The sequence below is a fragment of the Salvelinus fontinalis genome, chromosome 31 (genome assembly GCF_029448725.1).
Source record: "Salvelinus fontinalis isolate EN_2023a chromosome 31, ASM2944872v1, whole genome shotgun sequence".
Classification (NCBI taxonomy): Eukaryota; Metazoa; Chordata; class Actinopteri; order Salmoniformes; family Salmonidae; genus Salvelinus; species Salvelinus fontinalis.
Genome location: NC_074695.1, coordinates 37942034 through 37967200, shown reverse-complemented (window position 1 = coordinate 37967200; position 25167 = coordinate 37942034). Strand labels below are relative to the sequence as shown.

General features: G+C 43.4%; 1 protein-coding gene across 8 annotated transcripts in view; it reads right to left on the bottom strand.

Moving 5' to 3' along the window:
* LOC129830187 (agrin-like) overlaps window positions 1-25167 on the bottom strand; it is a 283228-nt gene that overhangs the window by 182628 nt on the left and 75433 nt on the right. For 6 of the 8 annotated variants that reach the window (XM_055892528.1, XM_055892531.1, XM_055892529.1 and 3 more), the window contains exon 3: window positions 16291-16311. The exons of the other annotated variants lie outside the window; for them this stretch is intronic. In XM_055892528.1, the coding sequence (XP_055748503.1) occupies window positions 16291-16311 (21 nt within the window). The remainder of the gene's footprint in view (window positions 1-16290; window positions 16312-25167) is intronic. 8 annotated transcript variants of the gene reach the window in all.

The window sequence follows — 25167 nt, the reverse complement described above, 5'->3', positions numbered from 1 at the left end:
GCACTGTCAACTGTGGGACCTTATATAGAAAGATGTGTGCCTTTCCAAATCATGTCCAATTAGTTGAATTTACCACAAGTGGACTCCAATCAAGTTGTAGAAACATCTCAAGGATTATCAATGGAAACAGGATGCACCTGAGCTCAATTTCAAGTCTCATAGCAAAGGGTCTGAATACTTATTTAAATAAGCTACTACTGGATTTTATATTTAATACATTTGCACAAAAAATATATACAAAACCTGTTTTCGCTTTGTCATTATGGCGTATTGTGTGTTGATTGCAAAAAAATTTATATTGAATCTATTTTAGAATAAGGCTGTAAGGTAACAAAATGTGGAAAAAGTGAAGGGGTCTGAATACTTTCTAAATGCACTGTAAATTAATGAGGAGCAGGGAGGGTGGGTGGGTTCTGGAGCCTGAGTGGGGTTAGGGTCTGGGGTGACGTTTGCCACTTTCTGGGGGAGTGGTGGGCGTGGAAGTGCCTCAGGCCACTGCTAAATGCTAATACTAAACCCCTTACAGCCCCCCCCTCTCCCTCCCCTCGACATCCCACTGACAAAAGCTGCTAATGGACTCCTCACCCCAATTCTCCTAGGGACTCAGGCAGACGTCATGGGGAGGAAATGGGGACGTTGTGTGCAATTAGGAGTTGAGGTGGGGTGGGTGGAACAGGGCCAAGGGGCTATGGGGCTTAGGGGAGGTGTGTGTAGAGGGAATGGGGGGGTTGACATTTTCTGAGTCGAGTGACCTCTTAAACAACACATTCATTGCACCTATCCAGTGTATGTGACAAGAAAAAAACCTACATCTTTTTTTTCTTTCTGGGGTGTGGAGAAGGCAAAAGAGGGGGGCTGCACACACCACACCAGATGGGGCCCCCCACTTACTGTGCTCCTAGAACCCTGAATATACAATCGGTGAAACGGGGCGAATAGAGATTATATTAGCCTAACCCAGATATGCCCCCACCCATATGCTCCTCTCTGACCTATTAGGTTACACAATAGTTCTTCCCTTTGCAACAACAACCCCCATATCACCACTCACCAATAGAGAAGATGCTCTTCCGAAGGACTATGATGAAACATTGAGTCAAAGAGCTGGACTCTTTTTTGGATTTGTTATAGGCAGTTTGCATTGTAAGTGGGCCCTGGAGGTCGGGAGACGAGAAAACAGTGTGAGGATTTAGTCTTGGTTTGGGTTTCCAGGTCACACCTTAAAGGGATTGGAGAGATTGATACTGGAGGCTCTGAGAGAAGAGGAGGAGAATATCATATCCATTTCTCTGCCAGTGCATCAGCCCCCTCTGGTGGGCATGTCTTGACAAGAACCTCAGGCAAGCTGCCACTCCAATTGAAGTGTGTCACAAGGACTTTTTATTTTTTATTTAACCTTTATTTAACTAGTTAAGTCAGTTAAGAACACATTCTTATTTTACAATGACGGCCTACCACCAATGTTCCACACTAACACACTACTTAGTATGCACTGCCAATGCATCGCTAAACACTATGCAGTGCACAAGTCATGTTGCACACTAAAGACCATAAACGTGACCAAGCAAATGAAAAAGATACCCCACATCTTCACACTTCAAACTCCTTCTGACGTGATGATGAACAAAGAAAGGCGTTTGGAATGAGACTCCAAAATGTCAAGCAAACAGAGAGGAGTAAGAAAGAAAGAACAAGACAAAAGAGAGAGAAAAAAGAAGAGAGAGAGAGAATTCACAGTGGTATTGACACTGGCAGGTGAACATGTGGCCATGGGTGGGTGTAAGAATGCACAAACACATACTGGCTGGCTTCTGGCTGTAGAGGGAAGAGGCTAGGAGACCAACACACATAGTCAGAGTAGGAGGAATTTACACAAACAAGAGCGGGCAGGTGTGAGGGCATACAAAAGCCTGGCACACGCACAAACACACACGCGCACCCATACACCTTGTCAATGCTTCTCCCCACTCCCGAGAGGCAGCCAGTCACACCACACCTAGTCCTCAACCAGTGTTTTCGCTCACATTCCTCGTTCTAAGCCAAGTAATAAACTCAGCGAAAAAAGAAACGTCCTCTCACTGTCAACTGCGTTTATTTTCGGCAAACTTAACGTGTGCAAATATTTGTATGAACATAACAAGATTCAACAACTGAGACATAAACTGAACAAGTTCCACAGACATGTGACTAACAGAAATGGAATAATGTGTCCCTGAACAAAGATGGGGTCAAAATCAAAAGTAACAGTCAGTATCTGGTGTGGCCACCAGCTGCATTTAAGTACTGCAGTACATCTCCTTCTCATGGACTGCACTAGATTTGCCAGTTCTTGCTGTGAGATGTTACCCCACTCTACCACCAAGGCACCTGAAAGTTCCCGGGCATTTCTGGGGAGATTGGCCCTAGCCCTCACCCGCCGATCCAACAGGTCTCAGACGTGCTCAATGGGATTGAGATCCGGGCTCTTCGCTGGCCATGGCAGAACACTGACATTCCTGTCTTGCAGGAAATCGAGCACAGAACGACCAGTATAGCTGGTGGCATTGTCAAGCTGGAGGGTCATGTCAGGATGAGCCTGCAGTAAGGGTGCCACATGAAGGAGGAGGATGTCTTCCCTGTAACGCACAGCGTTGAGATTGCCTGCAATGACAAGCTCAGTCCGATGATGCTGTGACACACTGCCCCAGACCATGACGGACCCTCCACCTCCAAATCGATCCCGCTCCAGAGTACAAGCCTCGGTGTAACGGTCATTCCTTTGACGATAAACGCGAATCCGACCATCACCCCTGGTGAGACAAAACCGTGACTCGTCAGTGAAGAGCACTTTTTGTCAGTCCTGTCTGGTCCAGCGGCGGTGAGTTTGTGCCCATAGGCGATGTTGTTGCCAGTGATATCTGGTGAGAACCTGCCTTACAACAGGCCTACAAGCCCTCTGTCCAATTTCTCTCAGCCTATTGAGGTCGGTCTGAGTACTGATGGAGGGATTGTGCGTTCCTGGTGTAACTCGGGCAGTTGTTGTTGCCATCCTGTACCGCAGGTGTGATGGTCGGATGTACATATCCTGTGCCGGTGTTGTTACACATGGTCTGCCACTGCGAGGACGATCAGCTTTCCGTCCTGTCTCCCTGTAGCGCTGTCTTATGCATCTCACAGTACGGAGATTGCAATTTATTGCCCTGGCCACATCTGCAGTCCTCATTCCTCCTTACAGCATGCCTAAGGCACGTTCACGCAGATGAGCAGGGACCCTGGGCATCTTTCTTTTGGTGTTTTTCAGAGTCAGTAGAAAGGCCTCTTTAGTGTCCTAAGTTTTCATAACTGTCATCTTAATTGCCTACAGTCTGTAAGCTGTTAGTGTCTTAACGACCATTCCACAGGTGCATGTTCATTAATTGTTTATGGTTCATTGAACAAGCATGGGAAACTGTGTTTAAACCCTTTACAATGAAGATCTGTGAAGTTATTTGGATTTTTACGAATTGTGTTTGAAGGACAGGGTCCTGAAAAAGGGACGTTTCTTTTTTTGCTGAGTTTATTACACAAAAACAAATATGTTTACCCAAAGTGGGTAATCAAGCAAGCATTTTTAATGAACAACTAATCACAACAGTAGTTGTGGTGCATGTACGGTATCATCAGTTTGAATTGCCTAACATGAATCCCACAGTACATGGCTATCTACCTAATCTCGGCACCCAGAACCAATTGAGTCAAGTCTGTCACAAGAGTCCGAAATCTACCCGACTCAACATGAACTGGCTACTGTGTGACTGTGCCAGATGATCAAAAACACATTACTTGACTAACTGTTAACCCTTCCTAAAGGCTGAACCCAGATCAGTTTGGCTGTGGTATTAAGGAGAACTGTGCTGCTTGCTGCCATTAGAGGGCAGTAGACCCACATAATAGCTCTGTCCCAGATTCCAAAGGCTCAATAGCCAGGCTTGGATATAGATTGGAGAAAGACTTATCGCTGTGCAGCCTTTTTCAAACTTCTCCTCAGGGACCCCCAGCCGTTCCATGTATTAGAACTATTCTATCATTAATACACCTGGTTCAACTGTTCAACTAATCATCAAGCCCTTGACTACTTGAATCACGTGAGCTAATTCAGATCTACAACAAAATTGTGACACGTTTGGGGGTCCCTGAGGGAAGGTTTGAAAAACCTCAAAGGCTTCCTTGCCTCCTCTCCTCTCCTTTCCTCCTTTCCTTCGATTTATCAAGAGGATATTATATTAAACTAAACTATTGGAACAAGAGGTATCAAGTGGTATCTCAAACAAACTCTGTCACCTCTTTGGAAAATATTGATGATTCAATCAATCTGTGGATCAAATGTCCATAGTCGTGAATAGGGTTAAGCTTATGGGAGTTTTTCAAAGTGGCTTTGGGACATTTGGAATAGCCACAGACGACTTGAAGTCAGGTGTGCTGCTGACTGTGTGAAAGCAGGTCGGAACACGAACAACACACAATACACACTCCGACATTCACCATGCCAAAAATATAGCACTTTCCTACAGCTCTCAGCCAAAAGGTGAATCCTGCCAATAGGTTGGAAGATGGACCATGAGTGGAAGGATAATGAATAAGGGGGACGGTTGAAGGATGGGCGAAGCATTAAGGATAGAGAGGATGTAGAAGGAGTGGAAAATAGAGAATGGTGAGTCTTGGGCCTGGTCCAATCATGTTTGAGTTGGTACACCAGTCCAAATGAGAGCTGAGAGAGAGGAGGAGAGCGAGAGAAAGAGAGAGAGAGAGAGGAAGGGAAGATTTCTGTTAGAGTTGGCACCATAATTGAGTGGGAGTCTAAACAGCCAAACACTTTGACCCAATAAGGCAAACGAGCTGGACAGAGCGCTCTGCTCTGCTATGAGCAACTTTATTTTGTGCTGGGTGTTCCAAGTGCTGCTTTGCTAACGCAGCCATCTCATAACAGTCATAACAGGCGATGAAGGGACAAAATGGAGTGACAGTGAAAGCTGACATCAGTCAGAGTGATATTCAGGACTGGTCAGGTACGTCAGTCCATCTCAGTGCCCTACTGACTCGTTCTGACGCACAACTCAACCACAGCCAGCCACAAGCTGCTCCCAATGCTTCCTCACCATGCTAATCATATGCTGTGGTGGTTTAAGCATCTGCTTTCTCAACACACACACACACAGCCACACACCCATACACACACACAAGTATGAGCTCACATTGACACGTACAAAACACCCACAAACGCATACACACACTCACACACACACACGCGTAAACTCACTGACCTTTGTAAATGAGATTTTTCTTGGACTAGCCACAGAAGAGACATATTGAAACCATTGGATCTCAACCAGCCCAGCCCTCTCTGCGTACCTGCTGACATAGGATCTGCTTTCCCAAACCTAACCCCTACCATTTCAAACACACACCTTATCCCAGAACAGCCTCCACGGACATCAAAAACAGCCCTTTCCAGGTGAATCCATTCTATGTGGAATGTAAACAGACACATATACATCAGAGAGCGGTGGAGCTTTTCACTGGAACTCACATTTCATTGAAATACTGTGGAGCTCCATTCATTCCTATGGAGGACTGCTCCTACTGGGGAGTGCCATTATGGCCGACAGGTAGCTTCAAAGCCTCTCAACCACTGCTCTAGACTAGTAGAGGAAAGAAAAGTGTGGCTCTGTTGAGTTCGTATAGCTTTAAAACCCTTCAGAAAAAGAACAAGGTGAAATCAACTATAATTACTGTACACCTTCTTGCTAGATGTGTTATCGGGGACATTTTCAATTTCATTTTTATGACGTGCCTCCCACGAAAAGACCGGTAGCCTTCACGTGTGTAGCTTGTTGTTTATGTTGGCCAATCAAAGCGGCAAAGAGGCTCAATGTGTAGCAAGTGGTGTGAGAGTTCACTAATGCAATGCAAGAAGGAATAAAATTACAGAATGAAAAGTTCCTGCTCCAGTCAAGAAAGGCAATATTGTATAGGATGATAATAAATAATATTGTGGCTGCTAGAAGTTAGCTAGTCTTGGATGTAGCCCGAGTTGCTGCAGCCAGCCTCTCCCGCTTTCACAGCAGTGCTCAGGTTAAAAACGTAAGTAAAACAAAAAAATACATGTATTTCGAATATGCGGATATCAAACAAAAATGTATGACAATTATTTCAAACCCCCATCCACAGTTTCTTCTGGAATTATTGTATGATTAGTATACAGGCCATCTATTGTTTGGTAATACTCTCTCCGACTGATACAGAAAGAAACAAATCCTTCATTGTACAGTAACTACAACAAAGTTATGGCTGGAATTCGTTATAAGGTCAGACTGTATTTAAAACATATTACATTTAGCCTACTACTGGAGGCAGTGGGTTGTTTTGAGGACATTCTAGATTAAATAGGCGATTACATGATTGTCGGAGTTTTAAACTGCAGCTGCACTCTTGGCCATGCAGGTCTCCCTTGAAGACAATGCCTTTGACCTTAATGGAACTTCCTGGTTATAGGTCAGACGAAAGAAATAGGAAGCACATTGTCAAAAAATATCCATCAAGGATATTGATGATTAAAGCAAGACAGCGTCACTCGTTGTGACTGAGTAGCCAGGGCTCGATATTAGTGCTTGTCCTCTTGTCTGGTACAATTAAAAAATAAATAAAAGAAGAATACACAAAAATCACAATATCAAACATTTACTCCAATCAGAATTGTATCAGAGAGGCCAACATTGGAATAATATTCAAATCTATTTTTCATGTGCATAAATAAAGAAGCCTACATGTCAAAGTGTAGATGATATGCATACATCCTCATGTCCAAACCGATGCTGATATGAGGGAGGTGGCAGAAAATGTAACCAAACTTGAATGAGAATTTAATTGTATAAATATAAGCTACATGGCAGTCGTGTTTGACAAATATAATGAAGGATGATTAACATGAATATCTAAAGGCTTGATTCTGTTGCCATTCTCGAGGCACGGTCAGTTCAGATCAAATGGTCACAGGACTGGCGAGTGAAGGACAGGGCCTGTTGCGCACCGCACATCACCCACCTTGAGTCTGAGCGTAGGCGGTCAGCATTTTGAAACTATTTAACCATCAACTTAATTGTTTAAAACCTGGTCATTTTTGTCATTTTATGAAGCATTGTACATTGTAGCCTAGCCTAAATACAACCATAGAAATGTTGAGGGAATTATTTTATAAACACTTAATATGCCATTGAAACCAGCATTTTTCTCATGTTCTATTGGTTTTCAAATAAAAGAAATGGTATTGTCCAGCAGCCTAAAGGTATAATCCTAGTCATGTAAGTAACCCATGCTTGTTGATGCATCTTTAGATCTCCCCTCTTTATTTCACATGGAAAATTCCATCTGTGTCACATGAAACCACGCTTTTGAGAAAGGTGTTTTCCCACTAATTGTATTTTGGAACATTCCCTGTAGCCTACAGCCATGTGCACATTGTTGAGCTTATAATATGAAGAAATACAACTTTATCAACATTTTAAGCTAAACTGTCTGATCTGTTGCATCAGACTCATTGCTTTAAAAAATATATATATAATGTGCAGTGGTCGTATGAATTTGGAATTTGGCATCCCACAACATTCCCAGAGTCTGTTTTGAACGATCACAATATTTAGCCAACCATCCTCCAGGAGAGCCGTAAAGGTGCAGTGAGACAGGGTTGAATATGCAAAGAAGCCAATAGGCAGAGTGTAGCCTACATTTTTGTCTGATTCTCTACGGTAAAAAAGATAGAAATGTATTTTATTTTGTAAAGTTGTTCCTTGGCCCTGCAAAACAACACATTTCACTGCACCTATCCGGTGTATGTGACAATAAAACATAATTTTTTTAATATATATATATACACTGCTCAAAAAAATAAAGGGAACACTTAACTTCTTGGAACTATAGGGGGTGCTGTTCCGCATTAGCATATTTGTGTCTCCAAATTAAACTGCCTCGTGCTAAATTCTTGATCGTACAATATGCATATTATTGTTATTATTGGATAGAAAACACCTTCTAGTTTCTATAGAAGTTGAAATTTTGTCTTTGAGTGGTACAGAACAATTTCTACAGCACTTTTCATGACAGGGTTCAGATTTCAAATTTTTTTACCTCTGATCTGGGGTCTGTTTTTAAGGCGACAGTGAATGCTATGAAGAAACCGACACTGCCTACGTCTTCCTCTGGGTGTCTGTACGTCATCACGCTTTCAATGGAATCGATGGGATATTCACAGCCAGTATAAAAGACCAAAATGTATAGAGACCGCCCTTTCTCGTCGTGCGCCTGAAGCGTGAAGGGCATCGGACCTGCCTCGTTCCAAATCGTTTTCTAACCAGCAATATTTCTCCGGTCATGTTTTTACTCGTTTTAGGTGTTAAAAACATCATAATGTAGTTAATTTGAACCGTTTTATAGCAATTTATATCCGTTTAGTGCGATTTTGAGGAATTTATTTGTTGTGCACTCTGAAACTTTGGACACGTTTTGGGGTGTCGGTCGTTGGTGGTGGACATTTCGAAGGACAGAGGACATCTATCGACCAAAAGACGTTTATAACATAGAAAGGATACATTGCCCAAGAATCTGATGGAAGAACAGCTCAAAGTAAGCAATATTTAATATGATAAATCGTGTTTCTGTCGAAATATTTTAAACGCATATTTCGCCATTTTGTTTGGTATAGCTTCACTTGGCGAACCCTGTATTGAAAAGTAAGGATAATTTTAAAAATGTAAATCAGCGGTTGCATTAAGAACTAATTTGTCTTTCGATTCCTGTAAACCCTGTATTTTTTAGTCAAGTATATGATTAGCTATTAATTAAACTAGATCACTCTGAAAGATGGCGACCGACATTTTCAGGCTTGTTTTGCTACTATTTTCATTGTGTAACCACGGTTTTGTATGGCTAAATATGCACCTTTTCGAACAAACTGTATATGTATATTGTAAAATGATGTTACAGGAGTGTCATCGGAAGAATTCTGAGAAGGTTAGTGAAAAAATTAATATCTTTTGGCGATGTTGACTTTTATCGCTCACTTTGGCTAGAATCAATGCTGGGCTGCTATGTGCTATGTGCTACGCTAATATAACGATTTATTGTGTTTTCGCTGTAAGACACTTAGAAAATCTGAAATATTGTCTGTATTCACAGGATCTGTGTCTTTCGATTAGTGTATGCTGTGTATTTTTACGAAATGTTTGATGATTAGTAGTTAGGTAAACACGTTGCTCATTGTAATTATTCTAGTCCATTTGTGATGGTGGGTGCAATTGTAACCTATGGCAGCTACCTGAAATATGCACATTTTTCTAACAAAACCTATCCCATACCATAAATATGTTATCAGACTGTCATCTGATGAGTTTTTTTCTTGGTTAGGGGCTATAAATATCTTAGTTTAGCCGAATTGGTGATAGCTACTGGTGTTGGTGGACAAATAAAAGATGGTGGATTATGCTAATGTGTTTTTTGCTAATAGATTTACATCTTTACATATTGTGTCTTCCCTGTAAAACATTTTAAAAATCGGAAATGGTGGCTTTATTCACAAGATCTGTATCTTTCATCTGGTGTCTTGGACTTGTGATTTAATGATATTTAGATGCTACTATCTACTTGTGAAGCTATGCTAGCTATGCTAAACAGTGTGTGGGGGGTGGGGGGTGCTCCCGGATCCGGGTTTCTGAGGCAGTAGAGGTTAAACAACACAATGTAACTCCAAGTCAATCACACTTCTGTGAAATCAAACTGTCCACTTAGGAAGCAACACTGATTGACAATAAATTTCACATGCTGTTGTACAAATGGAATAGACAACAGGTGGAAATTATAGGCAATTAGCAAGACACCCCCAATAAAGGAGTGGTTCTGCAGGTGGTGACCACAGACCACTTCTCAGTTCCTATGCTTCCTGGCTGATGTTTTGGTCACTTTTGAATGCTGGCGGTGCTTTCACTCTAGTGGTAGCATGAGACGGAGTCTACAACTCACACAAGTGGCTCAGGTAGTGCAGCTCATCCAGGATGGCACATCAATGCGAGCTGTGGCAAGAAGGTTTACTGTGTCTGTCAGCGTAGTGTCCAGAGCATGGAGGCGCTACCAGGAGACAGGCCAGTACATCAGGAGACGTGGAGGAGGCCGTAGGAGGGCAACAACCCAGCAGCAGGACCGCTACCTCTGCCTTTGTGCAAGGAGGAGCAGGAGGAGCACTGCCAGAGCCCTGCAAAATGACCTCCAGCAGGCCACAAATGTGCATGTGTCTGCTCAAACGGTCAGAAACAGACTCCATGAGGGTGGTATGAGGGCCCGACGTCCACAGGTGGAGGTTGTGCTTACAGCCCAACACCGTGCAGGACGTTTGGCATTTGCCAGAGAACACCAAGATTGGCAAATTCGCCACTGGCGCCCTGTGCTCTTCACAGATGAAAGCAGGTTCACACTGAGCACATGTGACAGACGTGACAGAGTCTGGAGACGCCGTGGAGAACGTTCTGCTGCCTGCAACATCCTCCAACATGACCGGTTTGGCGGTGGGTCAGTCATGGTGTGGGGTGGCATTTCTTTGGGGGGCCGCACAGCCCTCCATGTGCTCGCCAGAGGTAGCCTGACTGCCATTAGGTACCGAGCTGAGATCCTCAGACCCCTTGTGAGACCATATGCTGGTGCGGTTGGCCTTGGGTTCCTCCTAATGCAAGACAATGCTAGACCTCATGTGGCTGGAGTGTGTTAGCAGTTCCTGCAAGAGGAAGGCATTGATGCTATGGACTGGCCCGCCCGTTCCTCAGACCTGAATCCAATTGAGCACATCTGGGACATCATGTCTTGCTCCATCCACCAACGCCACATTGCACCACAGACTGCCCAGGAGTTGGCGGATGCTTTAGTCCAGGTCTGGGAGGAGATCCCTCAGGAGACCATCCGCCACCTCATCAGGAGCACGCCCAGGCGTTGTACGGAGGTCATACAGGCACGTGGAGGCCACACACACTACCGAGCCTCATTTTGACTTGTTTTAAGGACATTACATCAAAGTTGGATCAGCCTGTAGTGTGGTTTTCCACTTTAATTTTGAGTGTGACTCCAAATCCAGACCTCCATGGGTTGATAAATTTGATTTCCATTGATAATTTTTGTGTGATTTTGTTGTCAGCACATTCAACTATGTAAAGAAAAAAGTATTTAATAAGAATATTTCATTCATTCAGATGTGTTATTTTAGTGTTCCCTTTATTTTTTGGAGCAGTGTATATACATATATATTTTTTTATAGTGTTACAGACCTTTTTGGGGGGGAGGGACAAGTAAAAAATCTGTCCTGCTTGTGGACCTGAAAGCGGAGCTTAACTTGTCCAGTGGCTAAGCTAAGCTGTGTTGTGGCTCGTGGACAAAGCAAATCAGTACAACAACAAAAAGCAGCTGCCAAGTTAATTGCATTCTCCCATGTTTGAAAGTCACATTAAAAAGCTATTAATGGAGTTTTGGCCCACAGATGGAAGGATCGCTGGAGCGGACGAGAGGAACGAGAGCTTTCATATTGCTCTACATTTTGTTTCTCGGGCTGAAAACATGGTAGGCTCTTTCTCCCCCTGCTTAAAACATGCAATCTCACCGTCAGTGAGAGCATTTTTAATGGTGTGCCTTTGAAATAGCTAAATTACTTGGGTTTAGTGAATGGGCTTAGCTGGGGAAACATGGGGTATCAGCACAATGCAGTCTGTCAGCCAGCAGACCCATGCTGTTGATACCACAATGTTATAGGCTCTATTAATGTTATATCAACCACTGGACTGAGGCAATGAGTGAAGAGAATAGACAGGTCCACTTCACAAAGCAGGTCCCCAAAAAAACAAAGCCGTTTTCTGTGACCAGAGACTGCTACAATGGACAGAAATGGGCCAAAGCCTCCAAGGAGAAGATGACCGACATGGAGGCAGGGAAATGTAAAGGGGAGTCCAATACGTCACCATGTTAATGTCATTGCTGTCTGCTGTTGTAGTGGAAAGAAATGGAGTATTTTCACTCTCGTCCTCCAATAGGAATAAAAGCGACACCAAGACAACATGTTGTTCTTCAGGCCCAGCGTACTGAATCTTGAGAGAATGGGGCCTGTGTTGCATTCCAATACACACACATACACGCATGGCAAGAGAGCCAAGATCAGTGTTTTCCACTAGCCCCGGCTGTCGGCTATACAGCTGGTTACACAATCATTTCCAGACGGGTATTTTTTCCACTTTAATTGGCTACTTTTTTACAATTCGCAAGTGGGAAAAAAGTCCATGAGCCCTCTCCCGCTAGAATGAATGATATGCATCTTCTAGCGATCTATCGATAGAACAGGTGCCTGTCAATCACAAAGTGAGTAATTACAGGGAAACTGCTGGTTTGACAGTCTGCTGCCTCTCGGTTCCTGTGTGTGTGTGTGGTGTGTACGCTGTGTGTGTGTGTGGTGTGTACGCTGTGGTTGCAGACAAATGTCTTTACACGGAGGGAGAGAGCATGATGCTTCTTCATCGTCTATGTGAGTCAATTTGTACATGGCATATAATGTGGTAATGATGAGGCGAAATCCACAGTTTATTGTATCTAGCACATTCATTTATTGTCTTTCGCGTCTTTCATATGCACTCAAGTGATGGCGCATAGGCTAACTGTGCTTTGATTGACGAACAGCCAGTTTAACTAATTAATTAAAAGGTGTAGAACTGACTGAATAAAGTCAATCTCATATCTTTGCCATTCATAAATCATACAACGTAGTTATATGTCCATGGTGTGACATTGGGATAATTAAACTAAAGAGCTTGTTTATATAGTGAACAAAAATATAAACGCAACATGCAACAATTTCAAAGATTTTACTGAGTTACAGTTCATATGAGGAAATCAGTCAATTGAAATAAATTAATTAGGCCCTAATCTATGGATTTCACATGACTGGGAAGGGGCGCAGCCACGGGTGGGCCTGGGAGGGCATAGGCCCACCCACTGGGGAGCCAGGTTTGCCAGTCAGGATGAGGTTTCCCCACAAAAGGGCTTTATTATAAGCAGAAATGCTCCTCAGCATCCCCACCAACCCCACCCCACCCCCTCAGACCATCCTGCAGGTGAAGAAGCCGGCTGTTGAGGTCCTGGGCTGGTGTGATTACATGTGGTCTGCGGTTGTGAGGCCGGATGGACATACTGCCAAATTCTCTAAAATGACGTTAAAGGTGGCAACAGCTCTGGTGGGCATTCCTGCAGTCAGCACATTTTAGAGTGGCCTTTTATTGTCCCCAGCACAAGGTGTAATGATCATGCTGTTTAATCAGCTTCTTGATATGCCACACCTGGATTATCTTGGCAAATGAGAGTTGCTCACTAACATGGATATAAGCAAATTTGTGCACAAAAATTTAGCGAAATACTTTTTTGTGTGAGTATGACACATTTCTGGAATCTTTTATTCCAGCTAATAAAACAACTAATAAAACATGAGAACAACACTTTACATGTTATGCTTATATTTCTGTTCAGTATATTTTTGATATGAGTGTTGTAGCCGACCGAATCGCATCTGCAAGAGAGCCATTCGTGTGGCTCCCCAATTTGCATACCGGTTGGCTTTTTGGCGATTATCTGCAGATAAATTGTGAATCCTCCTCACTGCAGCCATAATAGGTAGGCTAGTGGAGCCTCACTCTGGTCTAAAATATGCTAAAATAAAACAGATTAAATTGTTATAAAAGATAATGATACTTATATTGTATTTTCAAAGACATTGATCTAGCTCTACTGATTTAATCAAAGTGTTGAGAATGGAGTAGTCAACTGCTGCTTTCTGTGTAGCAAAGCCCATGATTAACACCAGCTGCATTCTTCAATCATACCTGTATTACAGTAGATGAGAAAATTCCTCTTAAAAAATAAAGCTTGAAGCCTGTGGAAGTCAGCAGACTCTTACAAGATAATTTAAAAATAAATCTGTGGGTCAGTGGTTAAACAAGTGCTTTTTTGAATAAATTACATACTGCAATTCAAAGAGAGTGTTCACTGATTTAACTGATGTCGTTCTGTCTCTTCTCTTATCACTTATGGACCCAGAACTTAATTGAGCATCTGTTCTGTTCATTTGAGACACATATTTCCATAAGAAAACGTGTCCATCAAAATTCTAAATGCACTTGCACATTTGAGCTACACTATATATACAAAAGTATGTCGACACCCCTTCAAATTAGTATATTCGGCTATTTCAGACACACCCGTTGTTGACAGATGTATAAAATCAAGCACACAGTCATGCAATCTCCATAGACAAACATTGGCAGTAGAATGGCCTAACTGAAGAGCTCAATGTGGCACCGTCATAGGATGCCACTTTTCCAACAACTCAGTTCGTCAAATTTCTGCCCTGCTACAGCTGCCACCGGTCAACTGTATGTGCTGTTATTGTGAAGTGGAAACGTCAAGCAGCAACAACTGCTCAGCCGCGAAGTGGTAGGCCACACAAGTTCACAGAACAGGATGGCTGAAGCGCGTAGCGAGTAAAAATCGTCTGTCCTCGGTTGCAACACTCATTACCGAGTTCCAAACTGCCTCTGGAAGCAATGTCAGCACAATAACTGTTTGTCGGGAGCTTCATGAAATGGGTTTCTATAGCCCCTTAGTTCCATTGAAGGGAAATCTTACTGCTACAACACAATGGCATTCTAGATGATTCTGTGCTTCCAACCAACTTTGTGGCAATAATTTGGGGAAGGCCCTTTCCTGTTTCAGCATGACAATGCCCCCATGCACAAAGTGAGATCCATACAGAAATGGTTTGTCGAGATCGGTGTGGAAGTACTTGACTGGCCTGTACAGAGCCCTGACCTCAACTCCATCGAACATCTTTGGGATGAATTGCAACGCCCACTGCGAGCCAGGTCTAATCGCCTGACATCAGTGCCCGACCTCACTGCTTTTGTGGCTGAATGGAAGCAAGTCCCTGCAGCAATGTTCCAACATCTAGTGGAAAGCCTTCCCAGAAAAGTCTAGACTGTTATAGCAGCAAAGGGGGGACCAACTCCATATTAAAGGCCCATGATTTTGGAATGAGACGTTCAACGAGCAAGTCTCCACATACTTTTCCAATCTGGGAGATAAACCCAATAAAGTATTTAATAATTTTGCTGCATATTAAGGATGGAATCAAGACATTGGAATGTGACGGAGGCCACTAAAATAGCAAAACAAGTATTTAACCCGGCCTGGGGGATCCTGGCTGGCTACTTTTTCTATTTGGCTGGCTACTCCGAGTGCTCCAAAACACTGCATGATCCCACTTATCCCAATGGGACATATTGCATTAACACTTTAAGAGGGTTAACTTGGTATTCCTAACACCTAACAATGAGGTTATTATAGTTGATTGACATGAGGAGAAATAGGAAGGAGGAGACCGTACTTGACGCCTGTCCGGGAGGCAGGAACCCACAAGAAAATTGTATCTGTGCTGCATCTATTTAAACTCAGATTCAACTTCAAATGGTCAAACTGGGTTGTGTTTTTATTGCATTGCTTCCAGTCCGCCCGCATGCACAGAGCCATACAGACACGCACACTAACTTCCCTCTCACAGGTCCCCCTTTCTCCCGTCCCTCCCATGACTTCCCGCCATCCTTTTGTCCATTCCTTGACTCTCCCAGGCTGAAAAAATGCATTCCTGTTGGGCAAAGCAGGGCTGATAGTTAGCGCGACGAGGAGCTCACTGAAGGGGGCTCTACATCTTTTCACAGCACTCCTGGCGGGGCTTCAATGGCAGATTGTGTGTATGGAGAAAAGCATTGATCTTTTCACACACTCATTAATGGTCATTTTCAATTAGGCACTGGCCCATTAAAAGAGACCACTTTATAAGGAAAGACAGGGCCACTTCTTATGCTGCCTTTTCACATGGCCCACCTTTGATGAAACTAGCAATTTCTTCCATAAGGGAAATAGGGATATGATTGAGAAATATAGGGCAGAGGAGATGATGATGTCTTTCCAGGGAAATCATCTGAATGTCTTGTTAAGATATGCCTATTCCATGCTATTATGAGACGACGCCACACTAAAATGCCCGTACATTTTTTTTCTGTTCCTGGAAAATGGTATGGTTGGTGTGTTGTGAATTATGAATAGCTCACATGCTTATAATGAATTATGAAGAGGGAATTCATAGGAGCAAATGTCACCTTTCAGGGAAGAGGATAGTAGCTGGTAGAGAATGTTAGCAAAAGCAGTGCTTACCTGCATTGACCATTCTATGGTCTTCAGAAGGCAAAAGTGGAAAGAGAAGACAAACGACACAAATCAAATCAAAGTGTATTGGTCGCGAACACAGTTCAGCAGATGTTATAGGTGCAGCGAAATCTTTATGTTACTAGCTCATAACAATACAGTAAAATGTCAAACAAGTACACCAATAATCTACATAAAAATTAAAATAAACAACAAGACATTTTGAAATGTCGGAACGAATCCAAATAGCACTGTAACAGTAGTCCAAATGCAATCTATACGTATATACACCAGATTAATTTACAGTAGATATACTAAGAATGATATGTTCAGCAGTAGATATACTAAGAATGATATGTTCAGCAGTAGATATACTAAGAATGATATGTTCAGCAGTAGATATACTAAGAATGATATGTTCAGCAGCAGATATACTAAGAATGATATGTTCAGCAGTAGATATACTAAGAATGATATGTTCAGCAGTAGGTTATAGCAAGAATGATATGTTCAGCAGTAGATATACTAAGAATGATATGTTCAGCAGTAGATATACTAAGAATGATATGTTCAGCAGTAGATATACTAAGAATGATATGTTCAGCAGTAGATATACTAAAAATGATATGTTCAGCAGCAGATATACTAAGAATGATATGTTCAGCAGTAGATATACTAAGAATGATATGTTCAGCAGTAGATATAATAAGAATGATATGTTCAGCATTAGATATACTAAGAATGATATGTTCAGCAGCAGATATACTAAGAATGATATGTTCAGCAGCAGATATACTAAGAATGATATGTTCAGCAGTAGATATACTAAGAATGATATGTTCAGCAGTAGATATACTAAAAATGATATGTTCAGCAGTAGATATACTAAGAATGATATGTTCAGTAGTAGATATACTAAGAATGATATGTTCAGCAGTAGATATACTAAGAATGATATGTTCAGCAGTAGATATACTAAAATGATATGTTCAGCAGCAGATATACTAAGAATGATATGTTCAGTAGTAGATATACTAAGAATGATATGTTCAGTAGTAGATATACTAAGAATGATATGTTCAGCAGTAGATCTATTAGAGTGAGTTATGTCAAAAATCCAGTATATACATAAATGAACAGTGTAAATAAAATGCAATGTTCAGTAGTATAAATATTAGAATGAGCTATGTGGAGAATACAGTAAATAAATACACAATATAAAACCCCATGGCAAAATGGATAGAAATGCAGGAATTGCAGAACAATCGGTTAGTACTGGTTAGAAGAACATAGGCACCATTTTAGACACTGAAAGAGAGAGGAATGAAAAGGGGCGGATGAGTATGGGTCGGATTGAGTGACAGAGTGACAGGGAGAGGCAGGAAGAGCAGAGGTGGTGTATGGGGGTGATGGACAAGCATAAATGCACCCTTTACAAGTCGACAACCCCGTGTCATCAATAGAAATGAGAGTTCCTGTTTTCGTGTCAAAGTTTGAGAATAGGAATATATATATATCTGCATTGAGAATAAAAGAGTCTCAAATTAGTCTGAAAACCAAGCTGTAAGCTATAGTGATGCAAAACATGAAACCAATAGAGCCATGAACTAAGCCATAACACAGTAGTCTGACTGCTGACAAAGCCCATTTCTCCTATAGAGAGGACAAGGACGTGGTAATCAAATTGCCTGGCTTCCACATGCATAGGCGATGGAGCACTCAAATTATGTGGGTGGCGCACCTGGCCACACACACACACACACACACACAAATGTCAGTCTGCCTGCTCGCCTTGCTCCCTGATGCAGATCGAGAGCGACCGGGAACTGCCGCGGTGCATCGGAGCTCATCCATAAAACATGGCCTCCTGGTGGGAAGTATAACCGGTGGAAAAACAGAGTGTGGGGAACCAGGAACCACACCACTCCTCCTATGTATTATTAACATGCCAGAACACCGCCATGCTAACCAGGAAGATACCCGTGTCGTCTGAGTCACTGTGACACACAGACATTCCCACTCTGGCTCCCTTTGTGTTATTATAACCATGCCAAGATCGATGTGGGGGATCTTGCACTGTCCTTTAAGTCTGTATCTGGATTGTATTCACTTTGGCGCGAAACGGAAGAGAAAGGGCTGAAACGGGGAGGTACCATTCAAAAAAAACGCTTGTTTCCGTGTTACTACGGAGTGCCCTAACGAATAAGACCCTGTTTTGTCCTAGCATTGGTTTTAGTGGTGTACTCGTTCCCACCCTCTTTCCACAGGTCCCCTTTCTCTCCTGTCCTATGTCCCCTTACCCCCCTTGATCCTTCATTATTCCAGACCTGGCTTTATGGACGGGGGGAAATGGCCTATTATTCAGAGTGGGAGGCTTAGAGGTCTTAAGGGGTGATATATATGGAGAGAAGGAGCATGTATATCTGTGGCTGTGGGGCTAGGCCTGGCTTTCCCAGATCACTTAGGCTAATGTGATTAGGGGGAAGGAGGGTGGGTTCGTTTGCTTCAAAGTGCTGCTGCTGCTGCTTTAAATGATTCATGAAGGGTGAGTCAGGCAGGGGGAGAGAGAGAGAGAGAGAGAGAGGGGGATGTGGTCTGTCACAGGACTCCCTCACACACACATGAGCGTGAGCATCCACGCACACACAGTAATTTAGTAATTTATTCACACATGTTCACTCAATCTCTCATTCAGTTACTTGTTGACTCAATTACAACCAGCCAACAAGAGACTTCTAATACAGTTGTCTACGCACAAGAATATGGAGTCTTGAATGCACCTTGTCTGATCAGACCATACTAACATCCTCTAGTCTACACCAGTGCTCTGGATCCCTCATCTACTAGTCTACTACATGTACCCTGAGAGAGGTCTGTCCGTCCAGTGTGTGTGTTTGTTTGTGTGTGCGTGACTGAGCGTGACTGTGGACAGGAGAGCACAGAGGTGCTGGCAGACGGACCCCCCCCCCCCCTTCCCCTCTAGCCTCTGAAAAGGTTATTGGGCTGTTCCACCCACACACTGGCTAGACACACTGTGTCATTCCACAATTAATGGACCACTTAGAGAAGAAAATCAAAATTTTTCAAGAGAAACCTCATATATTGTTTCAGTTCATAGTACAGAGTTCTGGTCAGGTTTTTAACAATTCAAAGAACATTATATTTCCTTATGGGTGAAAGGCCCATATGTGTTCTGTAAAAGTCACAGGGTTCTGAAAGGGAAGCCTTCAAACACCAGTGGTGCATTACCAGAGAGCACAACAGTGCTCATCGACTTGGGGTGTGTGTGTGTGCACGTGTGTGTGTGCGTGTGCGTGTGCGTATCCCCTCTTTGTGACCGAGGCTCAGCTGTGTGACTCCTGTCGTCTCCCAAAAGAGCCCCAGCATACTGTGCTCCCTCAAGAGGAATTCAGACCAAGAAGGAAGGACTTAAGGGGAGGAGAAGAACAAATGTGACCCACTCTCTCTTTTTCACACACCAGACTGTTTTCCGATTGGCACATGCTCTGAGGAGAGGGCAATAAGTTTGTTAGGGCTCAGACACACCGGTAGCATTTGCTGGCCGAGGGTACTTAGCACCTCTGAACAGAGTGCTGCCCGTAATTCCCAAACCGAGTGCAAACCGATTGCGCGAAAATGTCGAAAGGCAGACCTCCACCAGCAGGTGGTCCCTAAAACACACTGTGCCAAACAAACGGCAGACGAACAGCAGATCAACATTCGGTGCGGTCTGTGCGGTCCTTTAAGGAAGCACTTCATGGCAAACAGAGTCCGGCGCTCATTTAGGTAGTTGGGTTTGGAGAGAACTCTCCATGCATGCGCTTGGTTTGAGGAATTGGAGAAGAAATGGAACACAACTTTCTTAAACACTGTCGATTAATGATTTGGCACCAGATACTGTTTGAAGAATCAAAGTCAATTGTCCAATTCTCTCTTACCTGATTGGAAAAAGTCAAAGCCCAAAAAACGGTTTGAGAAATGTCAGGAATCCCGTAAGACGAGACACATCCTCACAATCGGCAAAAAATAGTCCTCCTTCAATTCTGACAAAAGAGGCCTTTCAGTCGCTGAAGCAAAGGGGACATAAAGGTTGAAAACATGCATGGGTCTGTTTGGAAGCTGCAGGTCATCAGTGACAGACAGTGGCGGGGGGAAGGAGGGAGCTATTTCACTTCCTCACAAGCCCAGGGACTTTTAAGGTTGTAAAAAGTCCACCAGCTTCCAGCTGTGAGGTGTATACACACCCTTCTCTGTCCCCCTTTTCTCTAGCCACTTGAATAAATAGGGGGGCTGGCTGAGAAATGGGCCAGAGGAAAGGAAGGGCTCATTTGGTGACTTGTTAACCTCCTCTCTCATTCTCATTTTGTACTCATCCTCAGTGAACTTCCTGAGACAGTAGCTCAAAGGACGCCAGGAAAAAGTAAGCGCAAAGCTGTCGCTTATCTTCAAACTCCAAGGCTTCGGTTCTGCTGTCAGAAACGGAGTGAGGACCATGAAGATTGAATCCTCCCATGAAGACACAACCCCCCCCCCCCCCTCACATGCTGGTCCCATTTGTTTTTGGGGAAGGGGGTGGTTTAAACTTAATCTCAGGCGATCGCAAATGAGGTCTCGTATCGAGCGTCATTTGCATATCTGGCATCCGGGCCTATAATTATATGATAGAAGATGGAAATGTTAAAAGGATTCCTTTCGCTCAAACCGCCTCCTTTCAACAATGGCCGCAATTTCACGCCGTGCAACTCCTCATCTCCGCTGCGAGCCAGACTGCCTTGTTTAATTTAGTGTGAGGGACTAGATTAAATACCTCATCGTTGCAGGCATCGAATAGGGCAACAGGAGGGCCAAGAAAGACCCCCCTGAATTTAATCAATTCAATTAAATGAGCGCAATTTTATGCAGAGTTTGTCAAATGTGATTGTTCTATGTAATTACAGATGATTCCGATAACAGTTAACAACAAAACAAAAGCAGTTTCCTTTATCAAAAACAACACGCATATTGCATCTAAAATGAATACCTAAATATAACAATTCATTTTTCGCTCAGCAACTTTGTCTTGCTTTTAGAAATCCTAAAAACATAGTTGCTCATTTGACAACTCATCAGAGAGATAATGGGAGATAGTATGAGGGCGGCAGGTAGTGTAAGGGTTAAGAACGGCGGGCCAGTAACCACAAAGTTGATGGTTCGGATCCCAAGCCGACTAGAAAAGTCTGTTGATGTGCCCTTGAGCAAGGCACTAAACCATGATTGTGCCAGTAAGTCACTCTGGATATGACGTATGAGTGATTACTCATGTAGTAGCCCTGGCCTCCCCTGAGGATCCTCTGGTGGGTATTCCATGGTAAGTGATGGTGTATATATAGCCATCGTGGCTATGGGAGGTAAGGTATAGGGTATGAGCTGTATCGGGGGGGATCTAGCCCTGGTCCTCCCATGCATGTGTATTTACACCCCGCTCAGCCACTGTTGATGTTAAATAGTTCAATAGGAGGTACCCCCCACGTTCCTGAGATTCCAGCTCAGCTGAGAGATTGGAGCCCGGTATGGCTGTCTGCGTCTCCTCCAGGTTGGAGGGGGTTTCACTCTGTACCCAGTAATCTGAAGGTGTGTGTGTGTGTATCTTTAATCCACTGCACTTCTATCCACTCTACAATTGAGCTCATTTCACCTTTAGAAAGTTCAGACTTCCAAGCCCTGGCTAAAGAAAGCTGGCTCTCCCTGCAAGACTCACGTCATACCATGCTTGTCTAACTTTTTTACTGAAAGCTTGGGGGGAATATAGACCTACCAGTCCCAAACACATTCACTATTGGGTTCAATGCATGACTAGACTACAGAGCCTGGACTAAAGGCATTAATTACCATGCCTTTGAATGTGCGGAGTCATTTAAGTGAGCCGTTAAATTCGGCCCTAGTCTCAAAGTCAAAAAGTCATTGAGGGAACGAAGCCATACATAAAGTGATGAGTCAAGTGGCGGTGGCGGCGATGACATCACACAGTGCTCAGTCTGCCCCCTACTTCTAATATGCCCCGGCCCAATCTATCATTCTAGTCTTCTAAAGATTCGTCTTCTGTTAATAGCCCCCCACCCACTACACCATCAAACATACCCACCCTCCTTTTGAGAAATAGATTAATCCATTAACTGGCACTAAAACACGCACTATTAGAGGAAATGGCTTTTAATTTCCCCAATTAACGGGCGCATATAAATCCATCAGCAGGCCGGCGAGCATGTCCCTAGAGGGAGAGGAGCTCGGAGAAGACAAGACGACCACCGTTGTCTGCCTCCCAAATTACCCACTCCGGCACTTGTTGGCATTAGCGCCACCCTCACCACTATCCAGCCATATGTCCTCATCAACTGGCACAGGGTTGGATTGATAGATGGTTGTAATGGTTAACTTGTACAGGAGTTGGGCTAATTTCAACTTGTTGAAACAGAGCTGAGCCCAAAGCGGGTACATCGACGCACAGCTTATAGGAACTCACTCTGCCGTAGAAAGTTGCAGAACCACTGACAGGACAGAGTAGGGAGACATTGAACCAATCAGGGGAGAGGATCATTTCCACCTCAGCCAATCGGAACTGAGGACCGACACCATAGGCCAATCGGTATAGAAGACAGAGTGAGTAGAAGTGAGTGAGAAGTACAGTCGTGGCCAAAGGTTTTGAGAATGACACAAATATTAATTTTCACAAAGTTTGTTGCTTCAGTGTCTTTAGATATTTTTGTCAGATGTTACTATGGAATACTGAAGTATAATTACAAGCATTTCATAAGTGTCAAAGGCTTTTATTAACAATTACATGAAGTTGATGCAAAGAGTCAATATTTGCAGTGTTGACCCTTCTTTTTCAAGACCTCTGCAATCCGCCCTGGCATGCTGTCAATTAACTTCTGGGCCACATCCTGACTGATGGCAGCCCGTTCTTGCATAATCAATGCTTGGAGTTTGTCCGAATTTGTGGGTTTTTGTTTGTCCACCCGCCTCTTGAGGATTGACCACAAGTTCTCAATGGGATTAAGGTCTGGGGAGTTTCCTAGCCATGGACTCAAAATATCGATGTTCTGTTCCCCGAGCCACTTAGTTATTACTTTTGCCTTATGGCAAGGTGCTCCATCATGCTGGAAAAGGCATTGTTCATCACCAAACTGTTCCTGGATGGTTGGGAGAAGTTGCTCTCGGAGGATGTGTTGTTACCATTCTTTATTTGTGGTTGTGTTCTTAGGCAAAATTGGACGTGAGCCCATTCCCTTGGCTGAGAAGCAACCCCACACATGAATGGTCTCAGTATGTTTTACAGTTGGCATGACACAGGACTGATGGTAGCGCTCACCTTGTCTTCTCCGGACAAGCTTTTTTCCGGATGCCCCAAAAAATCGGAAAGGGGGTTCGTCCGAGAAAATTACTTTATCCCAGTCCTCAGCAGTTCAATCCCTGTACCTTTGCAGAATATCAGTCTGCCCCTGATGTTTTTCCTGGAGAGAAGTGGCTTCTTTGCTGCCCTTCTTGACACCGGGCCATTCTCCAAAAGTCTTTGTCTCACTGTGCATGCAGATGCACTCACACCTGGCTGCTGCCATACCTGAGCAAGCTCTGTACTGGTGGTGCCCCGATCCCGCAGCTGAATCAACTTTAGGAGACGGTCCTGGCGCTTGCTGGACTTTCTTGGGCGCCCTGAAGCCTTCTTCACAATAATTGAACCGCTCTCCTTGAAGTTCTTGATGATCCGATAAATGGTTGATTTAGGTGCAATCTTACTGGCAGCAATATCCTTGCCTGTGAAGCCCTTTTTGTGCAAAGCAACAATGACGGCACGTGTTTCCTTGCAGGTAACCATGGTTGACAGAGGAAGAACAATGATTCCAAGCACCACCCTCCTTTTGAAGCTTCCAGTCTGTTATTTGAACTCAATCCGCATGACAGAGTGATCTCCAGCCTTGTCCTCGTCAACACTCACACCTGTGTTAATGAGAGAATCCCTGACATGATGTAAGCTGGTCCTTTTGTGGCAGGGCTGAAATGCAGTGTAAATGTTTTTTGGGGATTCACTTCATTTGCATGACAAAGAGGGACTTTGCAATTAATTGCAATTCATCTGATCACTCTTCATAACATTCTGGAGTATATGCAAATTGCCATCATACAAACTGAGGCAGCAGACTTTGTGAAAATTAATATTTGTGTCATTGTCAAAACTTTTGGCCACGACTGTATTGTAAAGTCCTTGTGTGGCTAATAAGGAGAGACAGTCAGCTGACAGAGGAGATTATGATATGATTTATGGCTGCCTACTGGCAGAGTGCATCACTATATCAGCCACACTGGAGATTGAAGCGGCAGTCGTGAGATTTACAAACGCAAATGTGCGAGCACACAGGCAAAGTCAGACAGAAGTTACTGAACTATCAAGAAAATAAATATCAGTGTACAAGTCCAAGCTGAGCATTATTCAATTTTGCCTATTAATTATACTTTTCATTCCATGTGCAGTTGTGCACATTATGTTCAACCTTTTAGACAGCAATTTCACTGTCAAACACTCAATTTCACTGTCAAACTCACAATTTCACTGTCAAACTCACAATTTCACTGTCAAACTCTCAATTTCATCCCCGACTCTCGTCATCAAACCAGATTTCTATTGTTGCTTCTTTTTTTTTTTACAAAACACATTAGTCAAACCAGAAATGCATTAACACGAGAACAGGCTCAATTTGCAGCCATTTGTGGCCCAGTCACAGTAGTTAATTCTGCAATCCTTCAGAACCCATACATATCCATGAACTTCAGGCAGCCCAAAGTGATTACATTGTCTCTCTATTCATGAGAAGACTGGAAGAGGAAAGTGACACCTCTGTCCACACACACACA